Source organism: Mastomys coucha, unplaced genomic scaffold, assembly GCF_008632895.1.
Source record: "Mastomys coucha isolate ucsf_1 unplaced genomic scaffold, UCSF_Mcou_1 pScaffold16, whole genome shotgun sequence".
NCBI classification, from domain to species: domain Eukaryota; kingdom Metazoa; phylum Chordata; class Mammalia; order Rodentia; family Muridae; genus Mastomys; species Mastomys coucha.
The window spans coordinates 85,693,090-85,714,259 of NW_022196898.1; the positions used below are offsets into that span (position 1 = coordinate 85,693,090).

The 21,170-nt window shown below is 42.6% G+C and overlaps 1 protein-coding gene and 1 pseudogene across 1 annotated transcript; one reads left to right on the forward strand and one right to left on the reverse strand.

Moving 5' to 3' along the window:
* Window positions 1–122, reverse strand: part of LOC116093312 — a 532-nt pseudogene extending 410 nt beyond the window's left edge.
* A 1,304-nt stretch (window positions 123–1,426) lies between these two features.
* On the forward strand, window positions 1,427–17,668 carry LOC116094354 (alcohol dehydrogenase 6-like). The gene is made up of 8 exons (XM_031376181.1): window positions 1,427–1,528; window positions 2,681–2,822; window positions 5,884–5,971; window positions 6,075–6,291; window positions 9,128–9,388; window positions 10,518–10,653; window positions 15,026–15,164; window positions 15,944–17,668. The coding sequence occupies exons 1-8, from the start codon at window positions 1,427–1,429 to the stop codon at window positions 15,966–15,968; spliced, it is 1,110 nt and encodes a 369-aa protein (XP_031232041.1). The 3' UTR covers window positions 15,969–17,668.
* The last annotated feature ends 3,502 nt before the right edge of the window (window positions 17,669–21,170 follow it).

Genomic DNA, 21,170 nt, shown 5'->3' on the forward strand with positions numbered 1-21,170 from the left:
AGAGAGAGGTAGGTGTAGGAGGCCCGCAGGTGCAAGTTGACCAGGCGGTTCACGGCAGCTTCCACTTCAGTGGAATAATTCTGACGAATCTGAGAGGTCATGGCTGATCCAGAGTATGGGGCTGATCGCTAAGAGACAGTGCAGACTGGTCCTTGGAGCCAAAGGCAGCAACGAGATGGTCCAGGAGAGACTTGTAAGGCTGGAAGCTAATAGAGTGGGAGTCCCCGGGTCTGTTCCATCCAAACACTTTTGAAGCAAGACACAGATCCACGGGCCCTCCGAGGCCCTGCTCTGTATTTTTAAGGGTCATGGGTCAAGGTTATGAAATGCTGATTCATGGAATGATCAAAAGGGAACCTGGGGTAAATGATTAAAATGATATACAATTTCTAAGGAAGTAGTTGATGCAAATAAGTCTGGGCTTTGGTCTGCATGAGAGATCACAGCACTGTCAGTTTGCATCCATCGCTGACTCCGAGTCATTCTCCCCCTGCTCCCTAACATCCTTCCTCAGGATCCTCTTGCAAGATGAGGCTGGCCCATGGCATAATATCACAGCTACGGAGTAACTAGTGGTCTATTTCATTCATAATAATAGCAAATGCATGGCTTCCAGCCAGGACTGGTGGCATGTGCCTATAATGGCAGCCCAGGGATATGGAGGAGAAGGATCACAAGTTCAAGGGCAGGCTGGCCTATATAGCAAGATCATTTCAGAAGAGATAGAAAGAAAGCGATCTACCCATTTGTATGTGTGCTTTCCTATAAATATGTGACATTTGTCAGACTGACTTGAATATAGAGGCTGAAAGCATAACAAAAAAATATATAGTGGGGTGAAAGCCACTACCTTCAGCATATATTTAGACTTTTTCATTTTTTCCTACCGAGTATAGATTGTGACCCTCCTCCAGCTGAGAGCTGGTTCTTTCAGACCTTGCCTTGCCACAAATAGCCACGCCTCTCTCTAAGCTCCAGCAAATAGCCACGCCTCTCTCCAAGTGCCTGTTACACTGGAAGTCCCGCCACCAGAGACTGAAGATGAAGATGCTGATTGGGCCATGAGATGCTGACAGACTGGGGGAGGAGTTTTCTGACTACCTGCTTGTAACAAAGACACAGTTGAATAACGATGGAGGACTGAAAGCACACCGTGCCTCGGTCTCATTTTTTAATGCCCTCTCGCTGTCTGGTTCCCCTCTCCACAGGCTCCTATTCCTCTCCCAGAGAACCTGTTCATATTTAGCTGCAGGCAGCAACAAAAAAATATAGTGGGGTGAAAGCCACTACCTTCAGCATTATATCTAGACTTTTTCATTTTTTCCTACCGAGTATAGATGAATTAAGTACATTCTAGTAATGATTACTATAAGAGTCTTCCTAAACTTATTCCGTATCCTCTTCCCTCTTCATCTGCTATACCCAGATGATCAGATGCAAAGCTGCTGTGCTCTGGAAGCCTGGAGCCCCACTTGCTATTGAGGAGATAGAAGTGGCTCCACCAAAAAAGAAGGAAGTTCGAATAAAGGTAAAACAAATTCAACATTTCTACATCAAAAAAAAAAAAGCCGTTTGCTATATATCCTTTCCAGAATTTCCTATTCAAAATTAAAACTACATATTCTTTTCCTTGAAAATGTTACAGAGGATTAGTACATTTTTACACTGCTAAGTAGAATAAGAAAACTAGTTCGATGCTTTGTTTTGTTTTTTAAGTCTAGTTACATGCTTGGAATTACTAGGGAGCTTGGAAAATGCTAACTGCGTCTCATCTCAAATTATGAGTTGATTGGGGGCATGGCTCCTATCCCCAGATGATTCTAACTGGCTCCCAGAGAGCTAGAATGCAGTTCATCTGACTTGCGGTTCAAGGTCATTAGATAATTTTCATTACAGTGTTGGAAAGTGTGTATTCTTTACTGATGGACTACAGAGAGGAAGCTATTTCTAAGTTCCCTTACCTATCCAATCCATCCCCTCTTCTCCAGTACCTTCTGTGGTACCCTCTACTGAGTGAGGAGTATGGCATTTAGCAATCCCCACAGACTACATCCCAACAAGGTCACAACTCTTACAAATGGTTTTTGACTCAAAGACACCCAGCCATTATCTGACAAACTACAGTCTGACTCTCTCACTTGAGCATTCGACCCAAACTACAAAGCAGGGTAGATTACGGTAAGCGGTGGAGAGGCTGGATGGGGCTGGTACAGGGTAGATTACGGTAAGCGGTGGAGAGGCTTGACAGGGCTGATGCCGGTAGCCGTAATTATTCAGGTGATTATGATAATAAAAGTAGAACCCATGCCTTCTGTAGATAACAGAACAAAGCCAGCTGGGGCTACTGAATCAGAGAAGAAGAAACACAGAACAGATTTGTTGATGCATTTCTAGAACCATGAGCCTTCAATGTCCGTCCGATTGTCATGTCACAAGCACAACACAGGACTTGCAATGAAGTGGGACTACTAACAAAACTTTAAGTGTCTTTGTGAAATAAACTAAAACTTTAGCTAAAACGGGGAGTTAAGGAAGAGCACTGTGTTCCTTTACACAAATCACTATTCCGGTTGCCAATGGTGAGAGCTGAGTAGAGGTGAATGGCTGGGAACCTTCAGAGAGCAGCGGGTCTGAAGCCTTCCCAACAGACCAACCTCTGTCCTTCGTGCTTTCCTCACAGATTGTGGCCACAGGAATCTGTGGTACCGATATAAAAGATATGGACACAGACGTACTTTCGCAGTTTTGCCCCATCATTATGGGCCATGAAGCCGTTGGGATAGTTGAGAGTGTGGGAGAAGAAGTCAGCACAGTGAGAACAGGTAAGAGTTAAAGCCCAGCATTGAGAAACAGCCAGGCTTGGAGCCCACAGCGGAAAGCCAACGTAAGGCCATCCCTTAAATGTGTCATGATGAAGCAACCAAAATGAAAGATAGAACACGGCCCACTTCACTGTCCACTTCCTCGAGGAGTTGTAATTGTTTCTAAATTACACCACAATTGTAGTGAGAGTTATTCTTCAGATTTATATTTTGAAGTAGAATGCACCAAATCTATACCTAATAAACACACGTGAGGAAGAAAATTACAGAAAATGGGTACACTGGACTGCACTACTGAACAGTTGTTTAATTAAAGCAAGGGCAATGGCCTATATTGATTAGTTGGGTCTCTTGGATCTCCTTGACCAACAACTTGAAGGGAGGTGTCCCTTTGGGGACACTGGCAATTCAGATGGCCTATGGCTCCTGAAGGAAGTGCTGTCACCTTAGGTGTGGCAATTCAATTTAAACAGGGAGTATGCGTGTGTATATGTACATGGGGGTGTGTGTTTATATATGTGTGTATGTGGGTGTGTGTAAATGTGTGTATAGTATGTATATAAGTATATATATATAGATGTGTGTAGATCTGTATATATATGTTTATAAACATACATATGTCTATATACATATTATATGGTTATTGTTAAGTAGGCTTATTAAATAAGCTTTCATCATGGCTTTTTCAAATAGATTTAGCCTTGTTTATACTTCCTCACTCTTTCTCCCTCTGTATTCCCTATTTGCCTCTCCCAGTTTGGTCCTCATCTCGTTTCCTCCATTTCCTCCTCCATAGCATCTTTGTCCTATGGCCTTCTCTCTGGAACAACTCTCTGCCTCTCCCATAGTTCCTTTTGATTTCCTGGCTCCTGGGGTTCTTTCAGGTTTTAGACTCAAACTCATGGATTCAGAACTATGGTCCACAGATAGAAGAGAGCATCTGGTGTTTGCCTTTCTAGGTTCCGTTCAACACTGAGTATATTTTTCAGCTCCATCCATATATCTGTAAGTTTCACGAATTCTTGTTCTTTGCAGCTGGAAATGATACCGTTATGTGAATGAATTGTGTTTCATTGTACTTTAGTCAGCTGAAGACCATCTAGGCAGCTTCTATTCTGTCTCTATTTTCAGTAAGTCCAATGTATATGGTGGGCAAGTACATGTGGAGTCAAATATTGAGTCCTTTGAGCTTATGCTATAGAATGGTTTAGTTGGATCATACAGTAGATAAACTTGAGCTTTTGGAGAATTCTCCATGCTGATTTCCAAGGTGGCTGCGAATGTGGAGTGGACTCCAGGCTGCATTCCACCAGCAGGAGGCAGGATCTCTTTCCCCATGTTTCACCAGCCTCTGCTGACAGTTGGTCTCTTAATCCTAAGCCATTCTGATTGGGGCAAAATGAAATCTCAAAGTTGTCTTAACTTGCATTTCCCTCATTTCTAAGGTTGGTGAACAGCTTTTTATAGCCATTTCCACTATTTTACTTCTTTTGACTATTCGGGTCATCAGCCCATTTTTTTAAAAGTGGGTTGTCTTCTTGATTCTTTGTTCTTTGAGATCTTTGCCCACTCTGGATATTAATCCTCTATCAAATATACAGCTGCAAATATTCTCTCTGGGCTTTCTCTTCACTCAATTACTGTCCCCTTTGTGGTACAGAAGCCCTTTAGTTTTATGAGGCCACTCTTGTCAGTTATTGGTCTTAATTGCTTAGTGAGTGAAATCCTGTTCAAAAAGCTATCCTGTTCCTCCACCACTCTCTTCTACAGGTCTCCTGTTGTCTTCTAGCAGCGTTAGGGCTCACACTGAAGTCTGATCCATCTGGAGTTGCTCTTTCTCTTCCTTCTCCTCCTCCCCTTCTCCCTTCTCCTCTCCCTCCTCCTCTCCTTCCTCCTCCCCTTTCTCCTTCTTCTTCTTCTTCTTTTGAGGAAGAGAAAGAGGAGTAGATATGGGTCTAATTTCATTCCTCTACATATGGACATCCAGTTTCCCCATCACTATATGTGAAAGCAGTTGTCTTCCCTCCAGTGTGGATTTTTGCCAACTGTCAGATGGCTATAATTATATGCACCTAAGATTGTGTCTTCCATTCTCATCTATACAACCAAAAACACGTCTGACTTTATGTCATCATTACACTGCTGTCATGTAAATTTAAATATGATATGCAATGCAAAAAAAGAACACTTTTTGTTCAGGAGTGTGTAGGTGATCCTGAGTCTTCCAAATGAATTTTAAGATTTGGGGGTGGGGTCTATTTCCATGAAGGATATCATGGGAAGTTTCATAGGGATTACACTGAATCTGTAAATTTCTTTTATATGATGGTCATTTTCACAATCATCAGTCGGCCAACCCACAAGCATGAGTCTTTTCCTTTTTCTAATGTCCTCAGTTTCTTTCTTCTCAGGTTTGAAGTTTTCATTGTAGAGGTCTTTGACTTTCTCGAACTAAAACAGAAGAGCCTAAATTCTACCACAGCTTTTAAATTACAATTTACAACAGATGTCGCTGCTTGGCAGGAACAGGCAACAGGCAGTCATCAAACTCAGCCCAACCTCAAGCAGACATGCTGATCTTCCCTCCTGATTCGGACATAGAAATACCACGAGTACTTAAAAAAAGAAAAAAACAAAAGGACTATGCTTTCTTTGCCTTTCTTTCCACACTGGTGGCAGTCCAGCACAGAGTATACCTGTAGGCATTCAGGCCTCAGTCCTGGACTTATCCTGTAAGCACGGCATCCATACTACTTTACCCCTGGTCCCACAGTGGAAGTCAGGGCGGAAAGCAGCAGATGCCGTTTTTTAAAGGAACATAAGGAAACCGCTTGCTGAAGTAGTCCAAACATGCCTTCCAAAGTGGGCAGATCTGGGGGCCAGCTCCTAGAGAGTCAGCCATGGCCAGATGGGGACACTGAAAATATCTGCTTGTGATCAAGCACAGTTAAATGTGGAACTAACTCTCCATTATCACATGTTCTTGGTGCTTTGCTGCTGACATCTTAAGAGACAAGACTATTCTGCTATTTCATCCTAATCGATCACTTCGATTTTCCAGGTGATAAAGTTATCTTCTTATGTATACCACAGTGTGGAGAATGTAATACTTGCCTGAATTCCAAGAACAACATGTGTGCAGAAATCAGGTAAGGTTCTATTACTATTTTTTAAAAGTCTAATTCAGTTCCATTTGAAGAGATTTAAGCTTTTTAATAAAAAGTACAATTTGTTTCCTTTCATCTGTCGAAGGCACTCCGCAGTACATCTGATATCTGAAGACAGCAGCAGAATTACCTGCAAGGGAAAGTTAATGCACCAATATTTTGCTTTAGGCACCTTGTCAGAATACACAGTCATAAACGAAATCTCAGTTGCCAAGGTTGATGATGCTGCTCCCCTGGAGAAAGTGTCCATAATTGGCTGTGGGTTTGCCACTGGGTATGGAGCTGCAATCAACTCTGCCAAGGTAAGGAGCATTTATGTCCATTTAAAAATAGAATTAGTGGGAAAAGAAGGTGAAACGCCTCTCCCGTCAGAGTACCGCCTGGTCATACCGCCTGAAGAAACAAACTTACCGCTAGGCACTGTTAAATTTATTAAATTATTTGATTGCCTGCACAGGCACTCCATGCCATTCAGGAGTGCAGGTAGGTATACAGACTTTAAATATAACACAATTGTACCTTTCCATACTCCAGTTCATTCCATTCAATGAGCAATGGTGAAGCTTTTCACTGTTCATCTGAAAAAAGAAAAAAAAAAAAACCACATCAAGCCTACATTCTAATTGAGTAGTATATTAATTAGTGGTAAAGCTGGGAGGGGCAGTGCTGAAAGTGTACATCAAGGACAGAATACATGCCTGGTGTGCACCAGGTCCTGGACTCAATCTATCTGTATCAATAAATATAAGAACTAGCAGAGCAGTGATTGCACGGGCCAGGGATTCTCACTCTGATTGAATGGGTTACAGTTAAAGTTTTCCTCCTCCTCCTGAAATATTACTCTCACCTCCCAGCTCAATTCTTTCAGGGCCATTGATACTTAAGCCTCTGTGTTGTCCACTGTCCTTTAGTCTCTATGCTACACACACACAGAGACTGGGCCTTGTCTTGTTCAGCTGTGTGTCAGTGTGAGCAGATACCTACAACAATCACAATCTGAGGAAAGCAGGGTTATCCTATTCACAACCTCAGGCATGTGGTCCATTACCACGGACTGGGTTTCTCGCGGGGGCCCCTTGTTCCGCGGGACGAGGAGTTCTGGTCAGGTGGACACGGGATAAGGCTTTGACAAACAGACTACACACGGGTGGTGTAAAATCTGAGTGTATTTCTTTTAAAAATGGCATGAGGCTTTTACAATCATTGCAAAAGAGAAATGAAAAATCTGGCAGCTCAACAGTTGAGGTACCTCTGAGGCTATCTGAAACATACTGGGTCTAAAGCAGCAGCTATCTCCTCTGAACTGGTGCTGCATCCCCCGGGCCCAAGTGCTCTGGGCCCGGGGGACTGCGAGAGATACATGAATCTGAATCCTAGCCCATCTAAGTTCTAGTGCTAGTCCTGTATGTGAGTCCAAGTCCTTCTTCTTCCAGTCCTAGTGCTAGACTGAAGTCTCATAGACAAGCGACCCCCACATCCCAGGTCACCTGACTTCTAAAAGCCAGGTGTAGAGCAGGAGGAAGAGGGGTGGAGCCCTCTCTGTTGAGGTATTCTTATGCTAATTCTTTGGTTCTTGCTAGAGGCAGGCAGAGGGGAATCCCGACCTAACTCTTTCAGCTAATGTCCTAGAGTGAGAGAAACCTTTCAATTACTCTCTAGTACTTAAAACATTAAACTAGGATAGTTGGAAACATTGGTGAAGGTCAGAAAGCAATGTCCGAATTTTCTCTTGCTAGCTGTAAGAAAATGATATCTTGGTGAGTTCCTAGCACACAAGTACGAAGACATATCTGGGCCACCTCTGAGTTTGGGGTGCCAGGCAACAATGCAGAGGCAGGAGGCTGACTTTCCTTGAAGTTTTCGCCTCAAATACCGCCATCACACAAGTGTGCGTGGCAGTCAATGGCTCGGAGGTGTCGGGGTGTCCAGAGGCAGTAACTTGTTGCAGGGAATAGAGAGTGAAACAAAACTGATCATCTCAGGTATCCAGGAACAGGAAGAAAGACTATGCGTAAGATACAAAAGGAAAGGAGAGCTGGAGCCCTAGAATCTCTGTAGGGCATGTGCCCAGATGTTTGCTTTCCACTGGGCTCCTTCAGAAGGCTCTGCTACTTACTTATAATGTCATATGTGTCTTTACAGCATGTTCAAAACGCAAACTGTAACAGTTGGAAGGGTTCGGTTTCAATCGGTGCCAAACTGCATGCTGCTCAGTAAAAAGAAGGAAGGAAAAAAGAAAGAAAAGAAGGAAGGAAGGGAGGGAGGGAGGGAGGAAGGAAGGAAGGGAGGGAGGGAGGGAGAGGAAGAGAGAAGCAAAGCAACAAAGGAACAAAGGAACAAAGAAACAATTGACTGCATTCACTAAGCATTGAGTCTGAAATGATTTGGAGTTCCCTGATACCCAGAAGAAAAGAGAAGGAGAGTTTTTAAGAAGATGGAGGTATTTGAAAGAGCTCAAAACTCTCTGCAGCTAAAGAAATAATCTGCCCCAGTAAAAGATCCAGGAAGATTTCATTGTATTACTTCCACTCGTGCTAATTCCTTCCTGAGATTTGAAACCCTCTCCTTGTAGGTAGTTTTTTGATACTGTGCTAAACGTATCACACACCTAGAAATAGCCTAAGAACTGAAATTCTCTTCATGTTTTTCACTTGAAAATGTCCTTTCCTTCTGTCTCATGAAAAGCCACTGTAGTTGATGGGTTTTGAGTCGCGGCAGGAAGCGTCTGCAGACACCAGGCCCAGGCAGTTTCATGTGTAAGAGGTTTAATTGGAAGGGGGGTAGGGGGGTAGCAGCGCAGGAAGAGAGAACGGGGAGAGAGAAGAAGAAAGAGAGGAAGATGGAGGAAAGTACCCACATATTTATATGTGTGGTGACGTAGCAGTCCAGGTAAAGGTGGGAGCTGAACCCAATGGATTCTGGGAATATGGTGGCCGTTGCCCTGGTGACAGGTCTGTGGACCCGCCCACATATCTGCTGCAGGCAGGTTCTGGATGCTAACAGTAGTGGCCTCCATAAGGACGCTCCAGACTGGGAACAGTGCACTGGCAGAAGCTGCCTTAGCAGGCGGCTTGGCTTCACTCTCAACCACGGAGGGGGAAGTTCCTCTTGCTTTTGAATATCTGCCTTTGTGCCTAGGTGACCCCAGGCTCCACCTGTGCCGTGTTTGGCCTTGGAGGTGTCGGTCTGTCTGTCATCATTGGCTGTAAAGCAGCAGGAGCAGCCAGGATCATTGGTGTGGACATCAACAAAGACAAGTTTGCCAAGGCCAGGACAGTAGGTGCCACTTACTGCGTAGACCCACGGGACTTGGAGAAACCCATTGAGGAATTCTTATTTGATATGCTGAATGGTGGCGCAGACTTCTGCTTTGAGGTCACTGGAAACACGGAAACAGTGGTATGTGATCTTTGGAAGTGAAAATTACCAGTATATTACACCAGTTGATGCTTAGTATTTTAATGTTATGAGCATCCTACATTTCCTCCCACATTTCGCTAATTTCCTTGTGGGCCATGACATGCCCACCAGAGCCCTGTCTATTCACTGTCCCCCTCAAATGACAACTCTGCTCTTGAGATCACGTTTCCCTCTCTGTTCCCGCATATGTCTCTTTCAATTAATCATAAAGAATTCCCGCTTAGAGACTGCATGACCACAAGTGGCCTGAGATGACTATAATGTTCAAGGCAGATAACTTAGGTGAGATCAGCCTCCACTAAATTGTCCTAGAAAACAAAGAGCTGCTTAATTTCATTAAAATCTTTCATGTTAGATGTGAGCTTCTGAAAACAAGAAAAGCATATCTTCATCTTGATTTAATGGGTCATTTCCCAAAAAATGGAGAAAAACAATAAGGATTTTTCTGCCTGAACATGGTCCATACAAGGAGATAAAGGTGAGGGATAGTCATGTCAGGCCCTGAAAAGAGCTTTCCTTTGGTCTTTGATGCATTTTTTGTTGCATGGAAGTTATGTAGAAAGCAAAGAGGAGTCCTTTCCAACTTTGGTCTTTGTTCCAGCATTCAAAATTTCTTACAGTTCACTGTAGCTAATCCTCTCACCTGAGGAAATACACAGCAAAGCCTTTATGCCAGTCTTGTTCTGAGAAACAGCCTTGAAAATCACTAATGGCAAGATGGCGGGTGGTCATCTTGTTAGCATGTCATCTCATCCAAACATCTGAATGTCCCCTTTGATATGTAGAAGAAAAATATCAACTCAAACCAACCACCCATGTAACTATCAGCCCTTATAAAAACAATCGTAATTTTTATTACCACAACTATAACAGTCGTCATCTTTATTCCATTTGTTGAATCCTAAAATGCCAAGCACTATTCTTTTATGTTATAGCTATTCTTAGCTATGTTATAGAACATCTTCATAATGCCGATACTATTTCAAAAATGAAATAGAAAAATCAGAAAGGAACTCATAGGTCATGAAGCAGTCAAATGGGTAAGACTCAGGTCTGACTCTGACCTAGATGGTTTATCCCTTTTCTGCCTTGCGTTCCTTTACAACAGGCAACTGCCCTGGGCTCCTGCCACAAGGACCACGGGGTCTGTGTGATTGTTGGATCAATAGGATTTTGTAGTCCAATCAGCATCAGTAGCGAGTTGTTCATCTCAAGACGTACCCTGAAAGCATCTGTTTTGGGAGGTATGTATGGAAGAAACAGCAATTGGCAGAGATGAGGAGACAGAAGGAGAAAATAGGAAAATGGGTCAGAAGAACCTAAGAAAAGACACTGATCAATTCTAGATTACAGTGTTTGTTTCAATTTTTTAACCCCACATTAAGAGAGTGGATATTACCTATGTCCTCTGTCTCTCTGTGTACTCTATCTCATGCAAGGAGAGAAAAAATATTTTTAATTGACTTGTAAAACAAACAAACAACAAAATACTGTCCAGTTCAGTAGTCCTCAACCTTCTTAATGTCTTAGTACAGTTCCTCATGTTGTGGTGACGCCAACTATAAAAGTATTTTTGTTGCCACTTCCTAACTGTATAATTTTGCTGTTAGGAATCATATGTGAATATTTTTAAGAGATAGAGGTTTGCCAAAGGGGTCATGATCCACAGGTTGAAAACCACTGGTAGGGGCTAGGAATATAACTCGGTGACAGAATACTAAAGCCCAAATTCCAAATGACCCAAACTTTAATAGTATCAAAATCAATAGTTATACCCCAGTTAGGTTATATAAATGCCCACTGGGGTTCCTTCAAGTGTATGCTCAATTATTAATAGTTATTGTCAAGCAGTATATTCTTTTGTTTTTTTGTTTTTTTGTTTTTTCAAGACAGGGTTTCTCTGTATAGCCCTGGCTGTCCTGGTACTCACTCTGTAGACCAGGCTGGCCTCAAACTCAGAAACCCGCCTGCCTCTGCCTCCCAAGTGCTGGGATTAAAGGCATGCGCCACCACCGCTCCGCAAGCAGCATAATCTTATCCAGACAAATGAGTTGTCATCATATGAACTCAATGGTCTTAAAAATGATAGATTCATAGTTGTCAAGAAGTACTAACAAACGGGAAGGTACTTTAATAGCAAATGCAAATTTTCTTATCCAGAGAAATAAATCTTTTCATAGAATCCTTGACTTGCCATTATTTATAACATAAAAGTTTAGAAGATTTTTATTTATTAACTTTTTTCCTTTGGTTTTTGAGACAGGGTTTCTCTGAGTAGTCCTGGCTGTCCTAAAACCCACTCTGTAAGCCAGGCTGGCCTTGAACTTAGAAATCCATCTGCCTCTGCCTCCCATATTTAAAAAGTATGAAGTTATATACTCCTGCTTAGGCTTCTCAGCCTATCTGCAAGCCACCTGATTTTTTAAAAAGTTTTTAGTGCTTGTTTATTATAATGTATGTGGGTGTTATGCCTCCATGTCAGTCTGTACACCACTTCAGTGCCTAGTGCTCATGGAGGACAGAAAAAGACATCAAGTCCTGTGAACTGGAGTCATAGTTGTGAGCTACATGATGAGTGCTAGAAATCTCCCTCTGGAAGAGCAGCTGGTGCTCTTGACTGCTTAGCCATCGCTCCATACTTCAATCTGATTTTTATGAAGAGTCTAGATAATGTGAGCTCTTGACCAAAAACATGAAATTAAGAAATTAAGAGATTTCTGAATCTGAACAGTGGGAGCTGCGATGGCCAAGCTAAGGGTAGCAATGGATTGTCGGATGTTAGGAGACGTAGCCACTTCATTTCTACCATAAGCAAACAGTAAGGCCTCTAAGGGACTGCAGCTCCAGTTCCTCTATTTGGATCATTGGGTATCTACACCACAGCTGTATCCTCCCGCTGTGTCCATATGAGAGGGATTCCTTCAAAATGCATGCATCTAACTAAGCTTTGTAAAAACAAATCATGTTATCTTAACCCTCATAAACAAATTCTTCAACCACTTAAATAGTCATTCAATGATAAATGAAGTTAATTCCTCCTACAGAGAGAGAGTATAATCCTCTGGTTTTACAGTTTCCAATGAAGGGTATTATTTATGTTGGGCAGACAGATCTCCTAACTTCCTACAGTGTATACAGTGAAGAACTTTCCCTACTTAAAATCCAACTAGTGTCCTTGCTGAAAAACAACATAGTCTTACTTTGTTTTTGAGAAACACTGCCTAATTTTGTCTATGTGCCTGGGACCTTCCTTCTCTATTTGTTTTACTTCATTTTAGTGTGTGGATGTGAAGGTGGGAAAACTCATGCCTCCATGCATATGTGGAGATCAAAGGATAATTTTGTGGAGTAACTCCCACAAAATTCTCTTGTACTCCATTCTACCTTTAAAGGTTTCCAGGAATCTAATCAGTTCTCCAGGTTCTCCCTACAAGTCCTTCTGCCCACTGAGCCATCTCCCCAGCCCAGTGCCTTTCTTAATGTTCTTCCATTGAAATAAGAAATAACAACAAAGTACTTTTTACATGCATACAAAAAGGCTTCATTATATCACCAGTAAAGAAGAAGAAGAAGAAGAAGAAGAAGAAGAAGGAGAAGGAGAAGGAGAAGGAGAAGGAGAAGGAGAAGGAGAAGGAGAAGGAGAAGGAGAAGGAGAAGGAGAAGAAGAAGAAGAAGAAGAAGAAGAAGAAGAAGAAGAAGAAGAAGAAGAAGAAGAAGAAGAAGAAGAAGAAGAAAGGAAGGAAGGAAGAAGAAAAGCCAATGAGACTCATAGGCTAGAACAGATACAGCTTGTTAGAATTTATAGCTATATATATAAAAAAAATTAACTGTTAGAAGAGTTTGGGACCATTTGAGACTGGGTAGGAAGGCTGGAGAACCTGACAGAAGTTGGAACAGCGAAAGTAAGCACAAGGGTTGCAAAGATGGCTTAGCAGTTACAAGCATGTGTGTTTTGCAAAGGACCTGAGTTCCTAAATCCCCACATGATCCGAAGATCCAATGTCTCTGGCCTCCTAGGGTACCTGCACACACATACATGTGAGCACATGCACTTGAACACACATACACATACATGCAAACATGTATACACACATATACATAATTTAAAATATTAATAAAAATGAACCTTTTCCCTTTTACAGGATAAGCCATGACATCGAGCGCATATTCATTTTTTAATCAGTTATTTATTTTTATATGTGTGGATGTTTTGCCTACATAATTGTCCATACCACATATACGTGTTGTGTCCATGGAGGCCTGAAGATGGTGTCAAATCCCCTGGAAACATGACAGTTGTATACTGTCATGTGGGCATAAGAAATGATACCCAGGTCCTCTAGAAAAGCATCCAGAGCTCTAACTACTGAGCCACCTCCCACACCTTACCTATTTTTCTCTTTAAAGATAATCAGGCAGCTGCCAAAATCCTCTCACATTGGCCAAGGTACTTGGCACAGTGCAAAATATATATATACTTTTTGAAACTCAGAATAGTAGAGAAAATATATCGGGATGCCTGTGCTGCTTCAGTTGGCCTCATCTTTACTCTCAGGGGACACATTTGAATAATTTCTACACATCCATTGTCTGCTTCTCTGGAATTGCTGCCATCATGATCTTCTCTTCCCATAGATTATTTGGACTGCTCATGAAGCTGCATGCCAAAACACACAGACAGAGATGTGTATGCACACAAATGCACACACACACACACACACACACACACACACACACATATGCACACACATGCATGCATGCATGCATGTGCACAGAAAAGAAAGGCATTTCCATGCTTTTAGAGAGTGTAAGTGCTGGGAATCAAACCCAGAGCCCTGTGCACATAGCCCCATGCTCTCCCAGCTGAACTACTTCCCCAGCCCCCGTTTCTACCCTATCAATTCATTCAGGTCGTGCATCCCATCATTATTATACATTTGAATTGGATGATCTACAGAGATTAAATCGAACATGGGAACACCACAGATGAGATTTAGTTTCTTTTTTTAAATTAGACATTTTCTTTATTTACATTTCAAATGTTCTCCCCTTTCCCGATTTCCCCTCCAAAATACCCTCTATTCCCTCCCCAGTCCCCCTGTTCATCAACCCACCCTCTCCTGCTTCCTGGCCCTGGCATTCCCCTACACTGGGGCATAGACCCTTCACAGGACTAAGGGTCTCTCCTCCCATTGATGACCGACTAGGCCATCCACTGCTACATATGCAGCTGGAGCCATGGGTCCCACCATGTGTACTCTTTGGTTCATGGTTGAGATTTAGTTTCTATTGACTTTGTATTACTTCTTCTGTGTCAGAGACATCAGTGGTCCCAAGAGGAGCACAACCCTGTGTGTTAGCTGTGTGCTGGGAATACTGCCTGTCCTGACAGAGGCAAATGGATGAGGCTGAAAACATCTCTAGCAGTTTAAAGTGACTTTTCCCCCCTCCCATCATTCTTCCTTTTTTAATCTCTTTTTTTATCATTTGAGAATTTCATGCATGCATATATGGTATTATCAAATCCACATCCCATTCCTAACGTAGCCTTTCTTTTATGTTGAAACCTTGTGAGTAGAATCCTTCACAAGTCTGTGTTATTTTGTGTATTTCCAGGCTGGAAAACCAAAGAGGAAATCCCTAAGCTGGTTTCTGACTATATGGCACAGAAGTTTAACCTCGACCCTGTGATCACCCACACCCTGACTCTCAGTGAGGTCAATGAGGCAGTGCAGCTAATGAAAAGTGGGCAATGGTAATCACTCGTCACTGCTGTCTGTGGGTGGATGTGGGGACAGAGGGTTGTCACTGCTACAGTCCTGCACAGACAAAGATCTCCCCTTGCCCTCTGAATTTTGCTTTATTGCTGACTTATAAAATATGTGGTCCTGGAAGTATTACGGTAGTAGATAGCATTCACATTGTTCCTTCATACAAAAGGGAACTAAAGATGCCATCCCATAAAGCTAGGGTCTAAGTTTGGGAACACAATTTACAGAGCTGGAGAAAAGACGCTGCAGGTGAAAACACTTGCTGCAACGATGAACATCCTGGGTTTAATCCCCAATAGCCCATAGAGATGGGAGGAGAGACCCGACTGCTCAAGTCTGTCCTTCTGACTTCCTCGTGCACACCTTGGCTCACGTCTATCCTCCACTCCTCCCCACAGTAAGATAAAATATGGAAAGAAAGACTGAAGCCATTTTAGAAGGGGGTGTTGTTGTCATTTTCGTGTTTTATTTCTGTGAGGGGGGGGTTGTCTATAAGATTCTTAATGCTGACACCTCCTCCCAGTAGAGACTGACCAGGAATGACATCAACATTTCTCTCAGTTAAAACCCCTTACCTACTCTATCACCCTGAGAACTGCATGTTGCTTGTTCATTTTTCTCCCAGCTTGTTAATCTGCCTTTTTTAAACCCAATATCAAAGGAAGCAACTCTAGTTTATAGGTCTAACATACAAGAATTTGAATCCAAAACACATGGTGCGTCAGAAATTCCTCAATGTTTTCCTCTTTCTTCTCTTTTTTAGTATCCGCTGTGTCCTGCTACCTTAATTACAAGATCTACATATTTCAGCATGTATCATGATTTAAAAGAATCCACCGCACAATGCTTTTCTATTTTCTTGGCTTTCATTTAATTCAGCAACAATTTTTTATCAAGCTTCTTGCCTGACCACACCACGGAAATTCTTCTCATGTGACCCAGTGCGGTGGAGAACCAGCCAGCCTCCCTTTTACAGCCATGTTAAGGTTAATGTGAATCACCCAATGGCAGACTCTACAAAAGGCGGCACAGCAACATGCTCCATTGGCGCAGCTGTCTTTACCTAGGGACGCACATTTCCTCACTCACTGGGTCTTTCCCACGCTGTATGGATCCTTCCACACATGAAGCTCTGTGGATTATCCACAAGGTGCAGAATTCCCACCAGAGAAATGACTGAAACTGATAAACAATTCAGCAAATGTTTAGGTCCCAAAACCACCACCACAAGAACCAATAGTGTAGTTGTATGGCAATAGCAAGTTACCTTATACAGAAATCAAGGAAGCAATCTCACCACTGCTATGAGATTGATCTCACAAATAAATTAACAACATAGGAACAAATTTAGTCAAAGATGAGATATCTCTACAATAAAAAGTATAAAACATTGCAGAGTATCATGGTATACTTCTTTAATCCAAACAGCTTGATGGCCAAGAAGGGCAGACGATGTGAGTTCGAGACTAGACTGGTCACATAGCAAATTCTACACAGCTTGATTGTATAGAATTGATCATGTCTCAAATATAGACATATTTAAATATATATACAAAAATGAAAAAACATTATTTGTTCATGAATTCAAGAACTGGAAGAATCTATATTGTTAAATGTCTGTGCTACCCAAAGATATCTACAGATACAAAACACCAGTAAAATTCCTCACAGATTAAAAATAGCCTTCAAATCTGTATGAAATCTCAAAAATGCAAATAGATAAAATAATCCTGATCATAAAATACAAACCAGGAGCCGTTATACTCCAAAATATACTAGTGAGTCATAGTGACCAAAGCATGGTTTGGCAGAAAACAAGAATCACAGACCAATGGAACTGGACAAAGAGCCCAGAAAAACTGAACACATGCAATGAACAAGCTAAGAAGGGGCTGGGAAGATACATCAGAGGAAGTAGAGTCTTTTCAATGATTGGTCTAGGAAAATGAGATTATTTTCCCACATGGAAAAAAAAATAAAGCTAAGACTTCCTCCTTTCTCTTGAGCCAGTTACAAAAATGAACTCTAAGCACACTGAAGTCTTCAATGGAGGGACCAAAACTACTAAAGTACCATAAGAAAACAGAGGGAACAATTGTAGACCTTCAAGTGGGCCAGGCATTGCTGGACAACGTTCCCTAGGCACAGGAAACAAAAGCAAAGTTAGTCAAATGACTACAGGCAGCCAGAAAGCCCAGCAAGAGAAGCTGCCACCGAGTAAAACGACAGCAAGCCATTGCAGTGCAGCTCTGGAATATAGTAAAGTACAAAGTGCTTTTAACAGTTGGAAGGTGAGGACAGATGACACACTGTGCAGTTCACATAGCAAAAACAAGGATTTGCAGCCCTGTTCTCATAAAGAAATTATTTTTCGGGAGTAATATGACATCCGAAGTGTAGCCACATGCTGCTCCATAATTATGTGTGACTTGATGCTTTTATACATCTGTGAAGATAAATTGAAGACAGTGAAGAGATGGCTCCATGGTTAGGAGCACTGGCTGTTCTTTCTGATGTCCCAAGTTCAGCTCCAAACACACACACAGTAGCTCACAATCATCTGTAACTCTACTTCCAGGAGATCCAGCACCTTCTTCTGGCCCCCACAGACATTGCTTGTGCACAGCACACACACATACCCGCAGGCAAAATACCCGTACACATAAAAGAAAAAGAAATCTAGTTTTAAAAGTATATAAATAAAAATACATTAAATTTTAAATGAAATACAGTTGTCTGTCTTAGTTACTTCTGTTTGATAAGAAACCTGAGAGAAGAAAGTGTTTATCTAGGCTTAAAGTTTCAGATTAAAGAAATACAATTACTTTAAATAAAACTTCTGGGGCTGGAGAGCTTGCTCAGCAGTAAAAGTACACACTGCTCTTGCAGAGGACCTGAGTTCAGTTCCTAGTGTTCACAAAAGTTGGTTCACCGTCACCTGTAACTCCAGCTCCTGGGGATCCTATGACTTCTACAGACATCAGAACTCATATGTACAAAGCACGCACACACACAGTACAAACAAAATAATTTTTAAAAGAAATAAAATGTCCTACTAATAAGTTTATGGAAGACTCCAGTTAACCTGAACCAGATTAGCTCAGCCTTCACCCATTGTTCCCTTATGATAACTCCATGGCTCTCCTCTCTCCTGTATTGATAAGGAAACTTCAGCCTTCTTCAATTGTCCAGGAAGGTTAGCTTTTGGCAGCTCCAACTTCTCAGGATCCAGAAAAGGGGTGGGGGTGGGGGTTAGTGAATAGAGTCTTGTCATTTATTGGGAGCACACCCTGAAGAGATGGTTACAGAAGTTTCCTATTTAACACTCCTCGGAAAGGGGACAATAAATGTTCAGTCTCTCATTAATGGGTCCCATAGATGTTTTTCTTACTGAGAAGTAGCTAAGAGGACAAATGACCGGAGAGTGGTTTTGACGTCTTCCCCTCCCTTGACCCTTTGACTCTGAACAAGCCTCTCTTACTCTCCTAAACCTAGGATTGATGTTGACAGCTATCTTAGGGTGGGACTTCCTTCTTTATTCCCTGCATATAAAAACTCTTAGCAACCCCTGACCCCAGTCTACAGAACAGGGTTGCCCTTCCCACGATAAGACTTCCTTAGCATGAGTTCTGTCAGATTCAGGACTACTGGCTCAGACAGTGCTGTTGACATTGGGAGAGCAAAATAGAATATCTTGTGCCTAAACCAAAGTAGCTTTGTCATTCGAGCCTGGTCAGGATATGAGAACATGCCCAGTCCTGCCTACCCATTGTGCTGGTCTCTGAATGTAACAGAGTTCTCATGAAAGTGAATCCCAAGCTGAGAAGCACCATCAGGTGAGCTTCTGGACTCTCCTTTGAGATACCTGTTCCCTGCACATAGGGAGGGAGGTACTATCAAACCTATTCGCTCTGGATGAGGGAGGCATCTTCTCCATCTTCCCAAGTGTGAGCTGGAAATCTACACTCACCCTGCCCCTGCCTTCCATTTCAAACCATCTTCTTGCCTGCTCTGCCCCTAAACCACTGTCACAACAGGGTGAACTCGGTGCAAACTCGTCATGAGTCAAGAGTTTCCCAGACAGATGTTAATAGAACCCAATTCTTCAACCTCCTTTGCATATCTCTTTACAACTCTTTCCCCTTTGGGGGTGGGGGAGGGCAGACTTTCACTATGTAGCCCAGGCTGGCCTCAGCCTACAATTCTGCCCTAACTTTCCATGTACTGAGGCTACAGGTATGAGCTACCCTACCCTACTCTGCTCCTTTACACTCTTTACGCACCTGCTCAGGATGGACCTCATTGAAAAGCAGCTTCCCTGTCTTCTCCCTATTAATACCTGATCAAAAGCATTATACCAGCCAGGGCTCTCTAGGCCAGTGCATAGCTATTCACCACTGTTGCCAACGGAAAGTTAACTCCCAAGGTAAGGTCATCTAAACCTGCGGCCTGCCTCTGAGCCCCTCCACCTCAGCCACAGTTAATGATCCTGTCCCAACCACCAAGCAAACCCCATCTTGGCAGTCTCTAGGCACAGTGCCTCTGTGGGTGATGGACTACATGGGCTGGGAATGGGTGATGGGCGCTACCACGGCTTATCTAACCCCGAGCCACACTGTAAGCAGGTATGTGGCCTCCAAATAAACTGTGCCTAAATCATGCAAAGTTTGAGTGTCTTCCACTTCTTATCTGAAAAATAGTCACATCATTAGCTATCACTCAAATCATAATGAAGTATGCATAAAATACAGAGGCCCTCTAGTGAAATATAGTGAGCAGGCTAGTGCCCAGTTGTGGCACTGCATTCTTCCCTGACGAGTTAGAAATGAGAGCATCCGCTCCTGTGTGTGCACAAGGAACCCTTTGTACTGGGGTGTTACAAGCTACTGGAAATGTTATTTTTCATTTGATCAAAAAGACATTCTTTTCTCACAGGACTATAGTTTCCCTCTGCTCCTCCCAGGTCCCCCCAGATCCTCTCCCCTCTGGGGCAACTCCCAGGTTACCCCAGATCCTCTCCCCTCTGGGGCAACTCCCTTCCTGGCTCTCATTTGAAAAGAACAGGCTTCTCTAACAGATAACAAAAAGGCAAAATAAAATACAATATGATGAAGAAAAAAATATTGAAATTGGACGTGGCAATCCAAAAGGAGGAAAAGAGTCCCGAGAGCAGGCACTCGCTCTCATAGTCAGGAGTCTGTTTAAAAAAAAAAAAAAAAAAAAAGCTAACCTAGGACTGGAGATCTATGGCTCAGTAGTTAAAAGCCACAAGTCCTGAGTTCAATTCCCAACCATCGGTAATGAGATCTGACTCCCTCTTCTGGAGTGTCTGAAGACAGCTACAGTGTACTTACATATAATAAATAAATAAATCTTAAAAAAAAAAAAAACGCTAACCTGATAGCTATAATATATACATTTGAGGACCTGATGCAGACCCACGCAGTCCCTGTGGTTGCTGCTTCTGTCTCTGTGAGCTCATCTGCACTCTGCTGAGCTGATTTAGGGGGCCTTGTTCTCCTGGTGTCCTCCATACTCTCTGGCTCTTAAAATCTTTATTATTTTTATTATTAATCATTTTATTAATTTACATTTCAAATGATATCTCCCTTCCCAGCTATCCCTCCACAAACCCCCATTCCCATCTCCCTTCCCCTTTGCCTCTATGAGGGTACTCCTCCACCCACTCACCCTCTCCCACCTCACTCCTCTAGCATCCCCCAGCCTCCACAGGACCAAGGGCCTGCCCTCCCATTGATGTCAGATAAGGCCATCCTCTACTACTTATGTATCTGGAGTCATGGCTACCTTCATGTATACTCTTTGGTTGGTGGTTTAGTCTCTGGGAGCTCTGGAATGTCCAGTTAGTTGATATTGTTCTTCTTTTAGGTTGCAATCCCCTTCAGCTCCTTCAGTCCTTCCCTGCTCTTCCATTGGGGTCCCCAGGCTCAGTCCAATGGTTGGCTGTGAGTGTCTGCATCTGTATTGGT

Excerpts from the sequence above, each read along its gene's own strand:
- LOC116094354 (XM_031376181.1), top strand. The coding sequence starts at position 1,427 with ATGATCAGATGCAAAGCTGCTGTGCTCTGGAAGCCTGGAGCCCCACTT. Across the intron at positions 1,529-2,680 it reads AGAAGGAAGTTCGAATAAAG|ATTGTGGCCACAGGAATCTG; the intron begins GTAAAACAAATT and ends CTTTCCTCACAG. Across the intron at positions 15,165-15,943 it reads CTAATGAAAAGTGGGCAATG|TATCCGCTGTGTCCTGCTAC; the intron begins GTAATCACTCGT and ends TCTCTTTTTTAG.